The 20,584-nt window shown below is 51.2% G+C and overlaps 1 protein-coding gene across 1 annotated transcript; it reads right to left on the bottom strand.

Moving 5' to 3' along the window:
- Window positions 1-2,222: 2,222 nt before the first annotated feature.
- PPTC7 (protein phosphatase targeting COQ7) lies at window positions 2,223-17,562 on the bottom strand. The gene is made up of 6 exons (XM_026686811.2): window positions 17,072-17,562; window positions 9,276-9,455; window positions 8,029-8,227; window positions 4,964-5,087; window positions 4,082-4,211; window positions 2,223-3,665 (listed from the first exon to the last, which is right to left on the bottom strand). Exons 1-6 carry the CDS (start codon window positions 17,271-17,273, stop codon window positions 3,607-3,609), a joined length of 894 nt encoding a protein of 297 aa, XP_026542596.1. The 5' UTR covers window positions 17,274-17,562; the 3' UTR covers window positions 2,223-3,606.
- Between the last annotated feature and the right edge of the window lie 3,022 nt (window positions 17,563-20,584).

Here is a 20,584-nt window from a genome sequence, read left to right as displayed (position 1 = left end):
ACAGTCACAATTCAAGGAAGCCCCCCCGTATATTGTATAAATACTATATTTATTAAATATCTTTACAGTTCATTTAAATGTATTTACAGATAACTATTCTCGCACAAATTATACTCCAGACATTCAATTCACATAATTAAAATTTCCTTTTTTTTTTTAAATTAAAAAAAAGGTAAGTTACAGGTCACGATAGTCTCATTTAACAAGAAAAAATGGCATCCTCATTAGATCAGCTATCCTCGTCGGGAGAAGGAAATTAATAATTAAAAAAATTAAAAATGCAAAAACCCAGGGGGGGGTCTGGATCGCATCTGTTTTTTCTGCGGGGGGGGAAAAAGCCTGTTCCCACGATTTCTGATCTCCGCTTCCTCGTGGACGGTTTTTTTTTTTTCCTTCTTTTTTTAAAATCCCTATATCCCCTTCCAGTCCCAGATTCCAAGTTGCTTTCTCTCTTTTTTTCCTACTTGATCTTTGCAACAGAGATCGGGTGGGGAACCCAGCTCTGGATCCCACTGCTGCCACCAAAGAAAACGGAGCCCAAGATGCAAGCCCCCCCCATTAAGAGCACGAGAGCCCCCTCCCTACCTCGTTGCACCTGACACCGCAATGGCAGGCACTTTCAGAAGGCCGACCCCTGCTCCCACGAACCAGAGGGGTCTCTCTCACACATGCCCCCCCCCCAAAGAAGGTTGGGGTCCATCTCTCCTCCATCCAGGTATCCCCAATTTTAAGAAAGGAAAATGGAATGTGCCAATTCCTAACCCCAGTTGGCCTCCCCAAGTAAGAAGCAGCCCGGCTTGGAGGGTCAGGCGTGAAGATCACTCGCTTTTTCCTTTCCTTTGTGGGTGTTTTTTCCTTCTTCTTTTCTTTTTTTGTAAAAAAAATAAAAACTCTTGTGCGCAGACAGCTTTTAAGTTCCTAAAGAAGAAACCAAGGTATATTGGGGTTGAAGGCTCATCTTAAAATGGGGGGGAAGGAAGGGGGGGGGGGCGGGAGATCTCAAGCATGCAATAGAACTTTATAGTACAGTATTGCTTTTAAAAAACAGATGGCCGGAAAGCTTATAAACTCCACGGGGGTCTTTGGTGTCCCAAAGGGGAGAAAGGATGTGGGGGGGGGGGATGCAAGTTTTAAATATTCAATTTGACCATGGCTTTTTAAAAAAAAAAAAAACGGTCCTAAGGAACAAATAAATGGCTTTACAGATACCGCGAAGAGTAGAAATTGCTTTAAAGGAAACAAAACCAAGGATAAGCCCCCAAGGCGTACGAATCCCATTGCTATGCCTAAAGTAGAGTGGCTCCACCTTGGCAAGCTTTTTAAGAAGGGTGGACTTCAACTCCCAGAATTCCTCACAGCTGGCAGGGGGATTCTGGGAGTCGAAGTCCACCCATCTTAAAAAGCTTGCCAAGGTCGAGCCAGAGTGCTTTAAAGCACCTTCCCCCTTCCTAGTCAGCCAACAATTGCAGAAAGGCTAAAGGAGACGGCAGCGAGAATATAACCCCTGCTTGATGACCTCTAGGAGGCCCAGGACAATGGGGAAAACGGTGGGGAGAGACAGTAGCTCCTCAGGGTTTTGCTCCAAGTAAGAGATGGCACCAGCAAAATGCAAATTCCCAATTAAGAGCTTACCTGCCCCTCCAACGAAGCGGGAAAGGGGTTGCATAAAGACCTATTAATATACAATTTCTAGCAGAAGGTATTTAGGTCCAGCTGGTTCAGGTTAGGATGAGGGGAGGGGGGTTGAAATGGTTTGTACAACGTTATAATGGGCCGTGTTTTTTTTTTTAAATACTATGCCATTTTCATCCATTCACTGTATGCCACCCTGTATCCGTACCCCCCCCCCCCCAAACCGATCAGTTTCGTCAAGCTACGTTGTTAAGGCAATCTGGACAAAAGAAAAAAAAAAAAGGTGATTTAAAAGAAACCTGGAAAAGTCGGCTTGGAACAGCTTCTAAAAAATGAGTTATTATTATTGTTATTATTTTTTGCCCCTTATCATCGCAAATGAAATGCCTGTTAGAAGCAGGATGCATTGAAACGAGCCACATGTACACGGTACATGTTAAATTATAAATAAAAGCCGGAGACAATTATGCAAATGTACAGTACAACCACCAAAAAAATAATATTTAAAACAGGCTGAGGTAACCTCAAACGTACAGTTTTAACAGAATAAACCTGGCAGTAAAAAAAAACAACCCTTTTTTGTGAGTTTGTTTTGTTTTGTTTTTAAAAAAAGGACGGTTGCTTTTACTCGCCGAGATTATCAACTAAACATCAATGTGACCCAACTTGCTGTATAAAACATGGCTTTTTGTTGCAAAGGACTTTTGTTTCTCCCACAGGCAAAAACAACAACCAAAAAAAAAAAAAAATTATGAAAAACTGACCGAGATTTTTATACATACCTCTAGGCGTTATGTATAAATAAAAACAGCTGTTTTTTTTTTTTAACACAAGCTTAGAAAAACGGGCTAGGGGAACTTATAGCTACTGAGAAAATTGAACTGAGTGTGTGTTGATGCAAAAAAAAAGAAATAACAATACAATTCTATGATATTGCCAATTAGCAATTAGAGCCCTGTAAACATGGACTTTCTCGAGGACCCAAACCCACCACCCAAACACAAATGCTGCCCATTCGGGTTTTGCTCGCGCAGCGTGACGGCTGCTGTTGGGACCCCAACTCAGAACCGGGGTTCAACCTCCCTCGATGCTTCTCTGCAACTGAAGAGAGTTAGGCGATGATCTGGCAGAAAAACTCGAGCTACGAAAGGGCCCCGTGTGGCCATGCCAGGTATAATAACAGTTTAGCACCTTCACAAACTCTCTCTCTCTTGCACATGCGCACCACAATTCAAGACGAGTTGTGCGTTCCAAATTGAGTAACAAAAGCTCCTGGCTAACATCACACAGACCCAATATTTTTCAACCTGGGTGACTTGAAGATGGACGGACTTCAACTCCCAGAATCCCCCCCCAGCCAGCACAACTTTCAAGTCACCCAGGTCAAAATGTATCGAGCGCTGCACTTGGAAAGCCTATGGAGAATTCAGTGGCAAACGCAAGTTTTCCAACATGTTAAGGACGGATTGACCTGCCGCTGTTGAGAAATGGGCCTTTTTCCAGCAATACCTTTCTCAGGACCTCTCGGAGGTTCTGTTTGCCGATTTTGGAACGAACAAAAAAGACCCCTTCCCCAGAATTCGTTTGAAAACTACGCAGAGCCAATTTGACATTCTTGTTTGCTCGCCTTTTCTTCAGAGCCGTAATAAGTAAAAAGGTTATTCCCTCTTCAGCCCCCTTCCCCCACCCCGCTTTCTACGCGATAACTCTGAGTCAATTTTGAAAGACAGGCTTCAAGTATTGAAAATTCTTCATTTCTTGCTTGGAGGTGTCCCCAGGTGTCCTCCAGCTGAGGTTTTTGGGCCAGGGGTCTTGGCTGCATCTTAAAACAGGCAACGGGCCTAAGGTGTGATTAGCCACTGAGGTCAGATGCAGAGAAAGAGAAGAGACTTCCTGCCCGCAGGAAAATAGTGCGTGTGAAGCTGAGAACAGCTGGAGACATACCAGTCTTTAAAAGCAGAGTGTCACAGCTGGTCAGTCTGTGTATTCAGCTACTATAGAGAGAAGAACAGTGATGTCATCGGGTTTCCCACCTGAAAATCAAGACGTGGAGAAGTTTTTAAAGTATTATAAGAAGATATTGAGACTCTGAAAAGAGGCTAAAACATACGAAGGATGGTTGCAGGAATTGGGCCTGGCTGGTCTAGTGAAAAGAAGGTCATGGGATGACATGATAGCAGCGTTCCACAATTTCAGGGGCTGCCACAAAGAAGGGGGGGCAACTTATTTTCCAAAGCCCCAGAGGGCAGGAAAAAGAGGCAATGGGTGGAAACCAATCAAGGCGAGAACCAACCAAGAACTAAGGAGAAAGCAGCACAGGAGTTACCAACGTCTCTCAGTTCTGCACACTTTCTGCAAGCTTAATTCTAGCCAACGTGGCCTCGTGGAGCCCTTGGAAGAAACCCAACCGTGCAGGAGCCTCGACTTCTGGCCGCTCCGCCGCTCTTACCTCTTACATTCAGTCCATTGTCACATGCGAACTGTGCAAAGGGAGACATGTAATTTGGATCGTAGGCCAGCTCGTGGGCTTGTTCAGCGATGCTGCTGGCCGTCTGCTGGATGCTTTCGTAATTTGAGTTCTGGGTGGAAGGAGGGGGAAGAGGACTTCAACGGGATTGTCTACTTCACCTGTCAACAAGCATGCAGTACAACAGGACCGCTAACACAAAGGGATGGCGTTTTCCCGCAAGGCGGGTCCACCTTGGGAAAGTCAAAAGGCTAAATAAACCAAGGACAAATCCCGGCTCCTTCTACTGTGGCAAATTTGAGTGGATCCGATCCTGCAAAGCAGATTTTCAAGCTCTCCGATAGCAGCTGGTCTGCTTTAGGAATTACAGGGGATGCCCGAGAGTAGATTAAAAGATAAACCTGCCCTCAACTTTTAAACTTTTACTCGGCTTCCCCGGATTTGCACCTTTGAACCCCGAGAAGAAGTTCAGAAGGTCACAGACTCACGAAGCAGAGAGGAACAGGAAATTTCGCCAAACCCACCGAGATTTGGTTGCACCCTGCCATTTTAACGCCGAGGCCACCGGGCAATTGCTGGGGAAAAGTTATCTTGTGTGTTTTTAATTTCTCCATGGTGGGACTCACTGCAACCGAGGTCTCCAACCTTGGCCACTTGAAGACTTGTGGACTTGTGGGATTCTCCAGCCAGCATAGCTGACTCTCTTGTAATCCCTTCCTCTGCAATCTCTCTCCACTTTAGGAGATTAAGAGAGAGAGAGAAAAAGCAGGCGTGGCTGGCTGGGGAATTCTGGGAGTTGAAGTCCCCAAGTCTTCAAGTGGCCAAGGTTGGAGACCTCTTCCCTGCAAGGTCGTCTCCTCTTACTTTTAGTTTCTTCAGCTCCTGGAGGATCATGTAGTCCGGCATGTTGTCAAAGAGCCCATCTGTGGCCGTCAGGATGATGTCCCCCAGCTGAACATCGAAGGTGCTGCTGTCAGCAGCATCCGGGCTGAGAAAACATCGAGGGAGGAGAGAGAGAGAGATAAAAGGTTGAAAGGCTCGGTGTGTGTGTGTGTGTGTGTGTGTGTGTGTGTGTCATGCTTAAGCCGTACAAGAAATGGCGGTTCATTCTGCGCCAGCAAGATCCTGCAGCCAGCACAGGCTTCCCTCCGTCTAATCCCAGGGGTGCTTTTTCAGGAGGCAACGGGACTTCCTTATTTTTTGTTTGTCTTTGAAGACGTTTCGCTTCTCACCCAAGAAGCTTCTTCAGCTCTGACTGGATGGTGGGGAAGGGAAGGATTTATACTCCTTGCAGACAGGTGGTCGTTTGCATCCTTTTTAGAGAGCCGTTGAGGCCACCAGAGGACTCAGGCTGGTTTGAAAGAGGGGTCAGAGGCCATCTACGCCCAAATTGAACATCCCTCTCTCACCGGGGGGAGGGGGGGGAGATATGATGTCATCTATCTCCAGTCTTCCAAGAAGGCTCCACCGCCATTGGCACCACTCAGGTGACCCTGAGGGCCCAGAGAAACCTCCAAGTGGCCTCAACGCCTCTCTAAAAGGATGCAAACGATCAGCTGCCTGCAAGGAGTATAAACCTCTGTGGAGATTCTCAGTCAGGCAGGTCCTGGTTGTCCCAAAGGGACTTTTTTTCAAGAGGCAAACTGGACCTTCTGGGCTTTTCTTTGAAGACATTATGCTTCTCACCCAGGAAGCATCATCAGCTCTGACTTAAGAGCGGGGAAGGGAAGCATCGATACTCCTTGCAGACAGCTGGACATTTGAAAAAGCATCTTTGGGACAAGCATGGCCTGCATGACGGAGAATTTTGACCGACGTCTCCGGCCTAATCCACACAGAACCCGGGGCCTTTTTGAATGGCCTTAAGACAAGCATGAAAGGGATGCTTGGCTGAGCCACTGATGGAGGTTGGAGGCACCCAGGGCCAAGGAAGGGGCCTTGCCCAGCTCAACACTTTCCAGAGACCCCCGGGAGGGTCCCCCAAAGGAATCCAAACGTCTCCCCCTTGACCAACACATCGCTGCAATTTCCCTCTCTCTTGGGCTGGTTCTTTGCAGGACGCCTGTGGCCTTTGCCACCCGGGGCTCCAGTCGAACACAATGTGCTTTTCCCTGTCAGAGCTTGGGGTTCTGCCAAGTGGGAGTTGATGAGGCATCCAGCGCGGCTGGAAACTTCAAGGGGGATGAAATACAAGCGGCAGTCATGTGCCTCCCTGTTCTGGCTGTCAGGAGGGGCTGCCTCACTGCAGGAATATGCAAGCAGCAGCTGCAGCAGCAGCAGAGCCTTTTCCAAAAGAGGAGGAGGAGGAGGAGGAGGAGAGGAAGAGGAAGAGGAGGAGGAGGGGAGGGGGGAGAAGAAGAGGAAGAGGAGGAAGAAGGAGGAGGAAGAAGGAGGAGCAGAAGGAGAAAGGAGGAAGGAGGAAGGAGGAGGAAAGGAGGAAGGAGGAAGGAGGAAGGAGGAAGGAGGAAGGAGGAAGGAGGAAGGAAAGGAGGAAGGAGGAAGGAAGGAGAAGGAGAAGGAGAAGGAAAGAAGAAGAGAAGAAGAAGAGAAGAAGAAGAAGAAGAAGAAGAAGAAGAAGAAGAAGAAGAAGAAGAAGAAGAAGAAGAAGAAGAAGAAGAAGAAGAAGAAAGAAGAAGAAGAAGAAGAAGAAGAAGAAGAAGAAGAAGAAGAAGAAGAAGAAGAAGAAGAAGAAGAAGAAGAAGAAGAGGCTTCACAGGCCAAGCCGCATTGCAATGGCAGCAGTCTTCCAAGATTTGAGGGGCTGCCCCAAAGAAGAGTGGGAGGTCGACCCAATTTCCAAAGCCCCGGAAGGCAAGACAGGAAGCAACGGATGGAAAACAATCAACGGACGGAGGTTTTTAAGAAGAGACTGGACAACCATTTCTCTGGGACGGTATAGGGCCATCTACACGGACTGGGGGGGTGGTGGACTGGAAGACCTTCGAGGTCCCTTCCCCCCCTAGGAATTTATGATTCTGAGATTGCTAGATCGATGAGGAGGAGTGGAGAGGGCAGGGGTAGAGGATGATGAAGATGGAGGCAGGGAGGGAAGGATGCAACAGCTGGCCTCCAACAGTTGTGGGTGCTTCAATGCTGGAGGTTTTCAAGGAGAGATTGGGCAACCTTTTGTCTGGAATGGTATGGGGTATAGGGTGGAGGGTTGGGCTAGAAGACCTCCAAGGGCCCTTCCCACTCTGTTATCCTGACCTATTCAGCACCCCTCCCCCTTTCCATCAGCAGGCCAGCAGCCTCCACATTTTTTTAAATGTTTTTCTCTCACATTCCTTCACCTTCCATCCCTGCAATTCAGTTATGTCCTCTGGGTGCAATACGGCATGTCCCCGGAGAGGTTTTAAAACTAAACACACTCCCTACCGCCGTGTCAATATTTCCCCTCACAACACAGAACGGTGGTTTTGCTTTGCAAACAAGCTGCCCGAAGGAGGGAAAGCATCAGCAAGGCCGTGAGGGTGTGAAAAAATAGCTGCCAGAAATTAGCCCTGGGAGCCGACAGAAAGCAGAAAGGGAGGCAAGGACGGCGGCATGAGAACACCAGCAAAAAGAATTTAATCTGCTTAAATCGGTGTTGGTTCCGCCTCGGGAGCTTTCGGATGGGTGGACTTCAAGTCCCAGAATCCCCCAGCCAGCATGGCGACCTTAAGAGGGGTGGACTTCAACTCCCAGAATCCCCCAGCTGGGAGTTGAAGTGCACACATGTTAAGGTCGCCATGGTGGCTGGGGGATTCTGGGACTTGAAGTCCACCCATCTGAAAACTCCCAAGAAAAAAACCAGCAGCTAAACCTCCCAGGAGGCCCCACTCCAATCCGGTCTCCACCAGGCGCAAACACACCTCCTCCCAAACTTTCCCTTAAAGCCCCCCAGGGCAGGTTGCCTTCCCTTCTCCTTGCGCAGGGGGAGAAAGCCTCACCTGTCGCTGAAGACCACGCCCTCGGCTTCGGGTGGGGCGATGGAGAGCTGGAAGGGGGTATTGAAATAGTGTTGCTGCTCATCGGAGCGGTGCACCACGCGGCCCCCCCGGACCACCAGGAAGCCGGAATCGCCCAGGTTGGCGGTGTGCAGGCGACGGGTGCTGCGATCCAGGACGACGATGCAGGCCGTGCTGCTCCCTGGGGAGGAGGTTCAAAAGAGTCACCTGGTGGGAAACGCCAGCTTGGCTGCTGGCACAGGCGGCCCTTGGCTCACAGCCACTCGTCTTGAGGTTACGACGGCACCGAAAAACGCGGCTTAGGGCCACTTTTCACTCTTAACCTGACCACTGCAGCACCCCTGTGGTCGAAATTCAGATTCTTGGCCAGTGACTTGTATGTATGACCGTCACAGTGTTTCCCAGGAGTCACGTGAGGGCCTGGGCCCCCAAAGCGACAGGGTTTGGACGGAGCCGAGGCGGCCATTCCCCGGGGCGAAGGCTGCCGGTGAGACGTGTCACGGCAAGGGCAATGCCTCCTCCAGGGATCAGCAGAGGACACTTAAAAATAAACCCCGTTAAGAGGGAGCTGCCTTGGCAGAGGAGCCCGGGATCAGGTGAGGGGCAGCAAGCGGAGCGGAGCCGTCACTGGGCGAAAGGTCATCCCGTAGTCCCTCGGCCAGGCTGGGTTCGAGATAACATGGAGATGCACAAGGACACCCCCCCACACACACACACACACCCTGGTTCGTAACACCCGGGCAAATGAAAGATGCAAACTCTCGGATTCCCTTCATTAGCTGCAGCTGGGAATACAGTGTATAAAAGAGGAAGTTGGGCACAGCAAGTTGTTGGGGAGCAAATGTGAATTTATCTGGTATCACTGTGGCTTATCTGTGTTTCTGGCAAGTCTTCCCAACTGGGTGAGTTTTGAAGGGCTTTCAATCTGAAATCCCTTCCCCCGCCCTGTCAAGTTAATTACTGCAGTTTGGTTTGTTTGGATGTTTAGTTACCGTTTGTGTGTACCTTGTTTTTGGACTGAATTTTCTACAGCCCAAGGCTGTTCCTGGGAGAGTTTTTCTCCTCCAGCCTGAAGGTAATCAGGACATTGGGGGCAAAGTTGGAGATGATAAAGGGGACTCCTGCTGATTATGTGTGTTGCCTTTGTGCCACACCCTGAGTCATCACAACCGACATCAACGTGGGAGGAAGCTGGAAGGGAGGGCCGTGGGGGGAGGGGCTCTTCTTACCGAGCAGGGGCGCCTTATGCTGCAACAGCTCACAGTAGCTTGCCGTGAGGATCCCCACCGGGTGGCTGGGCACAAACCGTCCTTCCTTGACCAAACGTTCACAAGTGCGCATCAGAGTCCCTGAGAACTGAGACGGGTCGACCCCGTAGTCTCGCCAGCCTCCGACACCGTCTGCCACGCCTTCGGGAGTGAGAGAGAGAAAAGTCAGTCCTTTTCGCTGGTTTATTCTTGCTCTATCGGCATTTGTCATTTAAACTAGATTTGTACATCACTGTGTCAGGATTCCGGCAATCGCTCTAATTAAATGATTCTCGAGCCAAACTTCAAAAAACCTCGAAGGATTCATTAGAGGCGACATGCTGGCCCTGCCCTGTATGAAGCCAACTCTGGCCTATGGTCATTTACAATCCCGTGACCCTGTTTCCCCTCTACCCCCTGGGTGTGTCATAAATCAGATTCTCCCATTGAGCACCGTCCCAGGCTGTGCGTCATCATTCACATTCTCCAATTAAATATATTTGCAGGCAAAAGCTCTGGTAGTTTAGTTACAATCTTTTAAAGAGAAGAGTCGGAATGTACTTTCGCTTTCAAACTGCTGCCCTGCTCTTCCAGATTTCCTTCCTCCCCCCTTTTTATGGCAACTACTAAAACAGGCATTGGAATGTTTTATGAGTTGACACACCAATTGCATGGACTAGAAGACCTCCCAGGTCCCTTCCAGCCTTATGATTCTATAAATGCAACAGTGTTTCTCAACCACACGACTTTTTAAGATGGCTGGACTTCCAACTCCCAGAATCCCCCAGCGAACACTGCAATAGAGCATCAGTTTTTGTTTTTTTTCATTGCAAAAGCCCAAAGGAGGAACTGATGCAGTGATGTAAGGATTGCAGAAGTGGAAAAAAGTAGACAGCTGCAGCTCTCAACAGGACCAAGGACAGCCCCCCCCCCCAAACTCCTTTTCTACAAAGTCGCCCTCCTTTCTACGTAGCCACACGTTTACAAAAGGCAGAATAAAGGGGGACAGACGGGACACATTTGCAGGAATAAACTTTGCGTGGCACCAAACACCCTTGCGGCACCAAACCGACCATAAGGAAAAAGCAGCAGCAGCAGAATCAGAAACCACCACCAGGCAGAGAAGGGGAGGTGGAATGCAGCCTTTTTGGGGGGGGAAAGCCAGCTGACTTGACTTCAACACGGGACGAAAAATCTAATCTTTTAACCACAGTTATGAAGATCATCACACAGCATCGCTCAGGATGCTGCATGAGTCACTAATCAGGAAATCTGCTTAGGGCACTTCTCTTCTGGAACAAAAAGCCACTCATCTCTGGCCAAAAAAGAACTGATTTATTACATAAAATGAAGGCTGGTAATCTGCAAACTGCCCTTTAATTTATGTCCCCGGATGGAACGGCAATTCAAGCTGACAGTGGCCTGACCCCGGAAGATGCGCCAACGTGTTGCAGGAGGCCATCAGCCAATCAAATTGGGCCCCCAAATAGTGGCAGGTGTGGCTGTCAAGTTTGGTTTCTTTTCTAGTATTTTCTTTCTAGTATTCCCATCAGCACAGCAACAAAGGGCTCCCTTCTCTACACCAGACGGAATAAAACAGAATTGCAATGCCTGTCTGCCTTCTCTCATCCCCTTCCTTCCTCTCATCCCTCCTTCCTTCCTTCCCTTCCTCCTCTCATCTCCTTCCTTCTCATCTTTCCTTCCTCCTCTCATCCCTCCTTCCTCCCCTTCCTCATCCCTTTCTTCCTCCTCCTCCCTTCCCTTCCTCCTCTCATCTCCTTCCTTCCTTCCCTTCCTTCTCTCTTCTTTCCTTCCTTCATCTCATCTCTCCTTCCTTCCTTTCCTTCCTCCTCTCATCTCCTTCCTTCCTTCTCTCATCTTTCTTTCTTTCCTTCCTTCCTTCCATACATATCTGCTGAACTTGGAACTCAAGAGCCCAGCTGACTCTCCAAATGACGACCCAGTGAGAGTATCTCTGCCCTGCCTCTTGGCTGACCCGAAGCCTCTCGGGGTTCTGGATGCACACATAAAACAGAGCGGGGAGGGGCCGGTTCCCCCAGACAAGAGCGGGGAGGGTTTTTGCTGCCTGCCTTCGGTCCGTTTCCATGTTTTTGCAATTTGCGGAGGAGGCGGCCGTCGTGGTCCACGGAGTTACCGCCTGTGACACGTTCTGTGCGTGGATTATGACGACGTGGCCAGCGGCAGAGGAGGGGAGGAGCGCCGAGCGACCCAAGGCCAAGAGGGAGGCAGGTGTTGGGGAATCGGCAGAAAGCTCCCAGCACCCCCAGACTGGTTTGAGGGTTTTGATTTCCCATTTGCCAAAAGCCGCTGGCGACCCAACCTTTCCACGAAACGCTGCCGCGATGCCTAGAAATGTCAAAGGGTTTTTCAGATCCACTCCTCCCTCTTTTCGGCATCAGCCGACACCTCCGCAAAAGCAAGCAGCTGCGATTTCTCAAGGATAAGGGAAGATTGGCGGCCGAGCACAACGAATGCCAAGGTCAAACCGGGAGGGAAACTGACAGCGACGGGGGCAAAGTTCAGAGGCCTTCCTGGGTGATTTTGCCTTCCAGCCTACAGGAATAATCCCTTCGTGTGTCTGTCGCCCAGCTGTCCTTCAAACGAGACTTCCTGGTTTGCAAAGTCAATTGCATCACGACGCTTCTTTCTCCCCCCCCCCTTTCTTTCTTTCTTTCATTAAGCAAGGTCGCTCTGATGAAACTGGCAATGAAATGGTGGGGAAAGAGGGGGGGGGAGAGGGGGAGAGAAAGGGAGGGGGAAGGAGAGGGAGAGAGAGGGGAAGGGGAGCAGGAGGGAGGGAAGAGAGAAGGAGGGGAGAGAGGGAGAAAGAGAGAGGGGGAAGGAGAGGGAGAGAGGGAGCGGAAAGAGAAGGAGAGAGAGAGAGGGGAGAGGGAGGGGGAGAGGGTAAAGAGAGGGAGATAGAGGGAGGGGCGGAGAGGGGGAAGGCGGAGAGGGAGAAAGAGAGAGGGGTGAAGGGAAGGGGGGAGAGATGAGAGAGAGAGGGAGGGGAGAGAGAGCACAATTTCGGGCCGAGGCAGAATGATGGGATGGGCACATCCTTCCGCCAGTCAGGAGGGCTGAGGAAACCAAGGCTGCCCGGGGAGAGGCGCCGCCTTGAAGGTGTGCTAAGAGACAATGACGCTCTGGACTTCTGAACAGGTGTGCGCCGAGGGAGGCTGTCCTGGCCACTGTTTTGGTCCCACTGGCAAAGTCACCTTCGGGTGTCTCTTATCGGAGGTGGGCGCTCCCAGATCCCAAAGCCAGATTGATTTCAGCTTCTAAGTGGCTGACGTGGGAGCAGGAATAATTCAAAGGCAAACACACACACACACACACACACACACACACAGCCTCTTAACACCCTGCAGCCACCCCCCTCTCTACGCTTAAATTTTGTCTACCTGGAGAGGGGCTTGAGAAGGCAAGGTCTCCTTAGATGGGGAAACTCCCATTCCCAGAATTCCCCAGCCAGCCACGCTAGGGTATGTTTGTGTTATGCTGGCTGGGGAATTCTGGGAATGGGAGTCCATCCATGTTAAAAGGTGCCAACGTTGATAAATCCTGCTTTAGATGAACCCAGGGCATCTCCCTCACTGAAGGAAATGTCCCTCAATTAAATATCTCTGATTATTTAACACGAGAGACGCCTCTTGGGCAATGCTTACAACTTCCTCCTCTGTTCTCAGAAACCAGGCACTTCCTCCATCTTTTCAAAAACGTGTTGTCTTTCCAGGTGGGTCCACCTGATTAAGGTTACTAACTGGCCTGGCATGTAGCTCTCTTTTTTAAAAAACAGATCTTCTTCTAGAATTTAAACTCAGCAGAGAGAGAACCAGGAAGAGAACCAGGCAGATCTGGTCCACGCTTGTCATCGTAACTCCACTCTAACTTTACTCTAAATTCTCTCCCCAATGGAAGGCTCACCTTGCAGAATTTTAAAAAATGTGTTCCCGGTGATGACAGGAGTGAGTTTTTTTTTTAAAAAAAAATGATCAGGTCATAAGGGTGAATAAGCATTTTTCCCTCTCACCCAGAAAACGGATCACTTTTGACAATCAAAAGCTGAGAAATGCGATTCCAAAAGCCACATACCTGCAAATACGGGTGAAGGTATTAGGCATGCAAAGGTGTGCTGGGTTTCATCTGCAAAGCTTTTAATTATCTGGCAACCGATAATACGGTATACTATCACCTCCTCCAGGTACAACCTTCCTGCCCAATTCACCTGTCTTAAGTTGGGGTGTCGAGAGTCTTCCCCCCATTTATGATATGTGGGGAGGGGGGTTCTTTTGGCCTTTCCACCTATCTCCCTCCCTGGAGTAACTTCTCCCTCAAAACGGAGGTGGATCACCTCTGGTGGCCTCCAGGACGGAGGTTTCCCTACCTAGGACTGTTGCTGGATTACAGAGCTGGGAGGTGGGCAGATGTTTTTATATATCGCTGGTTTCGCATGGGAGGTTGTAAACCGAAGGGACAGCAATAAATGCCGCACATAAACCACAGGGCATAAGACCCAGGTTTCCCCGGGGTCCCTGGATGACGCTTGCCTTACTACATGGGATGACTTAACCTGCCAGGCCATTACAGATGCTTCTATGTTGTAGGCGAGGCCTGAAACGCAAAAAAAAGATCCTGACGGCCTATCTAAAGCCAGCCTGCCACTCCTTCCCAAAATCCTGGAGGAGAATTTTAGGACTTTGTGCCCGGAGGACCTGGGCACTTGGCAAGTCAAAAGGTTTGGGCCTTGGTGGGGAAGACGTCCCCGGTTCACAGTTCAGTCTCATGGGCAGAGCAAACTCCTTGACCGGTGGTTGTTGTTTTTTTTTGTTGTTTTTTTTTAGGATCACCCCGATTACACAACTGGCAAAAGTTGTTTGTGATTTTTTTTGGTTATTTTTTTTTTAAACTGCCGGTCAAACCAGGTCATGGCTTGGTATCCCATACAGGTCTCCCCCCCACACACCCCCCAAAGAAATTGCTCCTCCGACTTTTCCACACCCTTCCCCAGCAAACAGAGGTTTTCCAAGCAGAATGCCAAGAAATCTTTGCTTCACTCCCACCACCGAAGGGAGAGAAAGAGGAGAGAGAAACTCTGGGCCTAGGTGGAAAAAAAAGAAACAGGCCTTTTAATAAGGCCTGGTTTGGGGCGTGTGTGTTTTTTTTCTCCCCTTTTCCTTTTTGGCTAAAGAGACTCCAAAAGGATCAAAACATGCCAAAATAAGCCATGTGTCATCCGTTGCATCTGAGAAGCATCAATTAAAGGCATCTCAAATAGGGAATCTCGGAGCTGCGGATGGCAAGGAGGGAAGGGAAGAGGTCAAGCGAGGACACTGGGAAAAGCAGAAGGCGGGGAGGGGGAAAGGAGGCCATGAGGTACCCCCTCCGCACACACACACACACAAACCCCCATTAAAAAACGCAGCAGAGAGACCTAACCGAGAAGTGAGAGCAGCAACCGGAATCCTCCTTACTGTATCTGGGCTGGAACCAAGAAATTGCCACCTTTTATTCCAACCCACCCAGTTCCATCTGCAGCACCCCCTGGCTGAAAGGGAGATCAGTTGGGGAGGGGGAGGGAGAGGGGAGGGTCCCCAGGTACCAACATCACACCAGTCACCCACCTCTATGCCCCTGTGGATTGTAGAGGCCGGCTGGGCTGGACGCAGCCTTGGCTAAAAAGCAGGCATGAAACACACATTCACACCAACCAAAAACCCCACCACCAAGTGGCTAGAAGGCGCCCCCAAAGCATTAAACCCATCTGCAGGTGTTCCTCGAACTTACAACAGCCTGTTTAGTGACCAAAGTTACAACGGCACTGAAAAAAAGTGACTTGTGGCCGTTGTTCACACTTACAACCACAGGTCGAGGGATGCCCTGCATTTCTTCGGCTGCAAGATCCCCTCCCCTCCCCAAAGAGCCTGCCCGGCCAAGAGCGTGGTGGAACTCCCTCTCCGCGCGGTGCAGTTAGCATCCTCAGGCCCTGCAGCGCCATTAATTAGGGGAGGTGGGCTGCAGAGAAGGCGCCCCGGAGGGGCAGCCCTCCAACGCAGTGCAGAGCCAGGATGAATCATGCCCGAGTCCGCTCAGCCCATGTGCCTCTGCAGGAGAGAGACGGCTGCGCGCGGCATCCGTTCCCACTGAGCGGAGGAAAGGGCCACAGGTGGGGAGGCCCCTCCGGATCTCCGTCCCACACGGGGCCTCCTGGCCCAAAGGCAAAAAGCATTGAACGGGAAAAAAAGACAAGGGCAAGAACCGAAAAGGCAGCCTGCCCTGCAGGCCTTTTTGCTCTCTAGGGGCACCGCCAGGGCATTTCGGCAGCGGTTCCTTCAACGGGCCTCAGATCCATGCCTGCATTTCTTTAGTGTTTCCTCCCTGGGTAAAGGCTGCTCCGGCGATGGCCGTAGAGTCCATTTCACACACAAGGGAAACGACCCCCGTTTAAACCCACGTCCCGAAGCGCCAACTAGCCCGGAATTATTCTGCAGTCTCGAAGGGGCCTGGAAAGCCCCCTCCCCTTCCAGGGGAGCTGCAGTTCTTCTCCAGCTGCCGCCAAGTTGGAGGGAGCCGTGGAACCCCGCGGGACGGGCGTGGCAAGCCCCGTCTGACCTCTGGCACTCCGCCCAAGGTCACGGGGGTGTTGCCCTCCAAAGGGTCGGCTTTGGGCTCAAGGTTACGGGAGACCCTTCCTCCCCCTTGTAGTCCAGAGGGGCAAAGCAGCCCTTGGAAACGGGGTGGCTTTCCAGTAATAAGGCAGGCTGCCATTCTGGCCCTGCCGGCCACCTCTTCGGGGCTCTGCCAAGGAGCAAAGGAAGCGGGGATTGGCAGGCTTAGCTGGGAGGCTGCCAGCCGGGGGCTTCCGAGCATGAGGAGAAGCAGCAGCAGCAGCATCAGGCCTGATCCGGCAATTAGCCGGCTCTTCCCAGCGCCTCTAGATATGCAATCCGGGCGGCCCAGCGACTGCTACCTGGGGCTGCTCTTTTCCCAGCGGGGAGGAAGGAGAGGAGGAATGGGAGGGAGGTCAACAGGAGAGAGAGGGAGAGAAGGAAGGAAGCAGAGGGAGGGAGGGAGGGGAGGGAGGGATAGAGGGAAGCAGGAATGGGATGAAGGAAGGGAGAGAGCAGGAGAGGAAGGGAGGAAAAGAGCGGGAGGGGAGGGGAGGAAGGGATGGGAGGGAGGGGAAGAGAAGGAGGGAGGGAGGGGGAAAAGAGTGGAAGTGAAGGGAGGAAATGAAGGGAGGGAGGAAGGATAAGAGGAGAGTGAGGGAGAGAAGGAAGCAAGGAAAAGAGAAAGGGAAGGAGGAAAAGAAGGAAAGCAAAGAGAGGAATGGGAGGAAGGAAATGGGGGGAAAGTGGGAAGGAAGGACAAGAAGAGAGGAGGGAGAGAAGGAAGCAGATGAAGGGAGGGAAGGAAGCAAGGAAAAGTGAAAGGGAAGAAGGAAAGCAAAGAGAGGAATGGGAGGAAGGAAATGGGAGGAAAGTAGGGAAGGAAGGACAAGAAGAGAGGGAGGGAGAGAAGGAAGCACAGGGAGGGGAGGAAGGAAAAAGAGAAAGGAAGGAGGAAAAGAAGGAAAGCAAAGGGAGGAATGGGAGGAAGGGAAAGAGAAGGAGGGAGGAGAGAAAAGGGAAAGTAGGGAAGGAAGGAACGAAGGAGGCACGGGAAGGGAAGGAGGAATAGGAGGGAGGGAGGGAGGGAAGCAGGCGGAGAGGCGGCCCCCCTCCCAGCCCCCCCCCACCCACCCACCCCAGGCCGCTCACCCAGCACATCGGCCGTGCGGTGCCGGGCCACGAAGCAGGCGTCGTCGCCGTAGCACATGCCCTTCTTCAGGATGCCCTTGCGGAAGTCCTTGCCGAAGCCGCAGCTGGCCGTCACCAGGCTGTAGTCGCGGGAGTCGGTCTGCGAGAGGCCCCCCAGGACGGCGCGGGCCACCAGCCGCCCGTACGAGAGCACCGAGAACATGCTGGGGGAGGGGAGGGGTCGGCAAAGCGGGGCCGGGAGGAGGAGGAGGAGGAGCCCCCCAAGGCCGGAGGGGGTCACCGGGGGGGTCCCGCGGCCTGGGGAGGGCGGTGGAGGGGGGTTCAGCACCGGCTCAGGGCCGGGCCGAGGCCCCCATGGCGGCCCCCTGCTCCTCCGGCGGGCAGCCCCCTCCTCTGCGGCGGAGGCCCGCGGGGCGCCCCCGGCCAGAGTGGGGGAGGGGCCCGCGAGCCCCCTTCCTCGACGGCGCCGCTCTCTGAGGGGGCTCTGCCGCTCGTTCGCTCGCTGCCTCGAGGGGGCCGCCTTTCCTCAGGCGCTCAGGGCCGCCGCCATCGCCCGCCTCGCTTCGCCGCCGCCGCCGCCTCCACCGGCTCCTCCGGGGAAAGGAGAGAGACGAGCGAGGTCAGCTCCGCCTCCGCGCCGGCCCGGAGCGCGTCTGAGCTCCTCAAGCATCCGGGCTCCCGAGGACTCCCGCCCCGCGCGGCCCTCATTGGCGGCGCGCCCCTCTGGATTTACATACCCCCGCCCTTTCCCCGGTGGCGATTCGCCCGGCTTAGGTGTCACTCTCCGGGGCTACCATTCGCCTCTGCGGACTACCGGCCCCGGCATGCTGCGCGGCGGCGGAGTGGCCCGCTTCCCCCGTCTTCGGCCGGCGCAAGGCTTGCCGGGAAGTGGTCTTTCTTCCTAACCCGGAGCACGTGCGCCGCCCCGGGAGCGGGTCACCTTCCTTGCAAAGCAGGAGGCGGGGAAGCAAAAGTGAAAGTGGGGCGATGATCGAGTCGGGGGGCTCTCGAATGGGGCATGAGTGGGGGGAGGTTTTACCGCACCCATAGCGACTTCAACTCCCAGAATTCCCTAGACAGCAATGGTAGCTGGGAAATTCTGGGAGTTTAACTCCATATATATATATATCTTAAAAGTCCCTGAGATTGGGACCTCCCGCAGAAGAAGTTGGCACTGAGGGAGGGCCTCCTCCCACCATCGCAGAAACGTTCAAGCTTTCAAAAGGAAAAGCAAGAAGCAAGGAAACCCTGTCCTGCTGATTTCTTGCCCATTTATCTTACGCATATTTACTCAAAAAGTAATCTGCCTGGATTCAGTTAACTTTCCTTAGTAACACTTGAAAAGAACGCTGCTGTCGGTCGAAAGCTGCCCTCTCTACCATGCCTGTATTTCTCTCCCCAAGGGATTCTTAATCTCCGGTTTAAAAGGCGCCGCATTAATTAAACATGGCATTTCAATCTGTATTTTTCTATGCATAGTTTTTTTAAAGGATGCTTGAAAAATCAATGAAGGGCTCCTATGAGTTTTCTTATACAACTTTTGTTGGCGAGAAACAAAAGGGAAGAATTCCAGAAGTATCATTGCGTCAGGTTCTTGCAACCACAATGCTAGAGAATTAAATGATAAACTGGTTTCTTGGTTGTGGCTTGGCGGAATGTAGAAATCTCAGTTGTTAGGGTGTCTTGTTCAAGAAACTGGTTTATTGCAATGTCTCTTTGCATGATTGCTGGGGAAGAATGGGGTAGAGGGGAACTTTGAGGAGGGCAGATGTGCCAACATATTAAATTTTTCATCGGGCCTTGCTAAATTACCTTCACAGACATAAACAAAAGCATAGCAAGATCTGTCAGGGGCCAAGTACAAGAAGATCTGGACAGAGGGAGCAAAATAGGATGAGTAAATGGAAAAATGACAGATGCTTTGCCTTGATTTAGGAGGAGGAGGCGGAATCCTCTGTGCCACCTGAAGATTGAGCAATTTTGCAAATTTAGGAAGAAGGGATAATGGTTTCATTGGCTCAGGAAAGCTACCAAAACGGTAGAGATTCCTCTTAAGAGGAGCCAGATGCTGAATGGAGGCTGATCTCTTTTGGCAGGAGAGCAATTTTGCAATCACACAGTTGAAGTAGTCCTTGACTTACAACCCTTGTTTAGTACAGGACAGAATAGTGACCGTTCAAAGTTACAACAGCACTGAGAAAAGTGACGCTAGGGCCGCTTTTCACACCACCTTTGTAGCATCCCCACGATCAAAATTCAGCCAACTGACAACTGACTCATACTTATGACGGTTGCAGCATCCTGGGACCTTCAGAGAAGCCAAGTCAAGGGGGAAGCCAAATTCACTTAATGAGCTAACTCAGAAGTCTCCAAACTTGGCCACTTTAAGACTTGTGGACTTCAACTCCCAGAATTCTCCATCCAGCATAGCTGGCTCTCTTGTAATCCCTTCCTCTGTAATCCCTCTCCACTATAGGAGATTAAGAGAGAGAGGAAGCAGGCATGGCTGGCTGGGGAATTCTAGGAGTTGAAGTCCACAAGTCTTAAAGTGGCCAAGTTTGGGGACCCCTGACCTAACTTAACAACTGCAGTGATCAAATTACACAACTGTGGTGAGAAAAGACTGTAAAACGGGGCAAGCCTCACTTAACAAAGGTTTCGCTTAGCGATAGAAGTTTCGAGCTCAACGGAGGCCGTAAGCCGAGGAACACATTGCGCAGATTTCTCAAACAGTCAGGATGCTTTATGGAAGCCGAGGGATGCCCAGATCTCTTTTGGCAGGATGGACAGACAACACAGGAGGGCAGTTTTGCAATCGGAGGGCTGAAGTGCCAACGCCTCCCAAGTTTTGAAAAGTACCACCTGGAAGTCGATAAAAATCTTAGCCAAGAAGAGGTTTCGCCACCCTCTGATGTGTCTTCATTCCTCGTCCTTGGCATGCCGTTTTCAGCCCTATAGGACCCGGAAGCCAGATTGCAATCCCGCCTTGCCCTTCCCTAACCCTCCTCACAGGGATCTAATCGGCTCCATCTCAGCATTCTTCTTCAGCTTGAATAGCTGCTCCTGCCGTTTTCTAATTGCCATGCTCGCATCAAATGGTTTCTGGATTCTTTTACAATGGAATGCTGAAACGCCCTCTGTTCCTCGTTTGCAAACCACTGAAAAATAATAATAATAAGCACAATTTTCACTCCAGCTTTTTCCAAGTACAGAGAATCTAGGAGTTTGCTATACTGATCTTACCTTCCTCAGAAATAAATGGTTTCTTCTTCACCTACTAGAGCTTAGAGAGTAGAGTTGACCAACCTTGGCAACTCTTAAGGCGTGTGGACTTCATTTCCCAGAATTCCCCAGCACCCATTGAGTTGAAGTCCACACGTCTGACAATTGCGAAGGTTGGAAAACCTTGTTGTACAGGGCTTCAACCTGCTTTTCCTCTTCCTTAAACCCCGAATCAAAGGCAAGCCCAGCCTGCTTCAAATTATTTGTGGGCCACGCTGTGCGATGGACTGC

Source organism: Notechis scutatus, chromosome 13 (genome assembly GCF_049901735.1).
Source record: "Notechis scutatus isolate UNSWTSFEM ecotype Mainland chromosome 13, rNotScu1.2, whole genome shotgun sequence".
Taxonomy (NCBI): domain Eukaryota; kingdom Metazoa; phylum Chordata; class Lepidosauria; order Squamata; family Elapidae; genus Notechis; species Notechis scutatus.
The sequence above is the reverse complement of the archived record's forward strand: the minus strand, read 5'-3'. Positions and strand labels throughout refer to the sequence as shown.

Excerpts from the sequence above, each read along its gene's own strand:
- PPTC7 (XM_026686811.2), bottom strand. The coding sequence starts at position 17,273 with ATGTTCTCGGTGCTCTCGTACGGGCGGCTGGTGGCCCGCGCCGTCCTG. Across the intron at positions 9,456-17,071 it reads CCGCACGGCCGATGTGCTGG|GCGTGGCAGACGGTGTCGGA; the intron begins GTGAGCGGCCTG and ends TCACTCCCGAAG. Across the intron at positions 4,212-4,963 it reads AGGAGCTGAAGAAACTAAAA|AACTCAAATTACGAAAGCAT; the intron begins GTAAGAGGAGAC and ends CCTTCCACCCAG.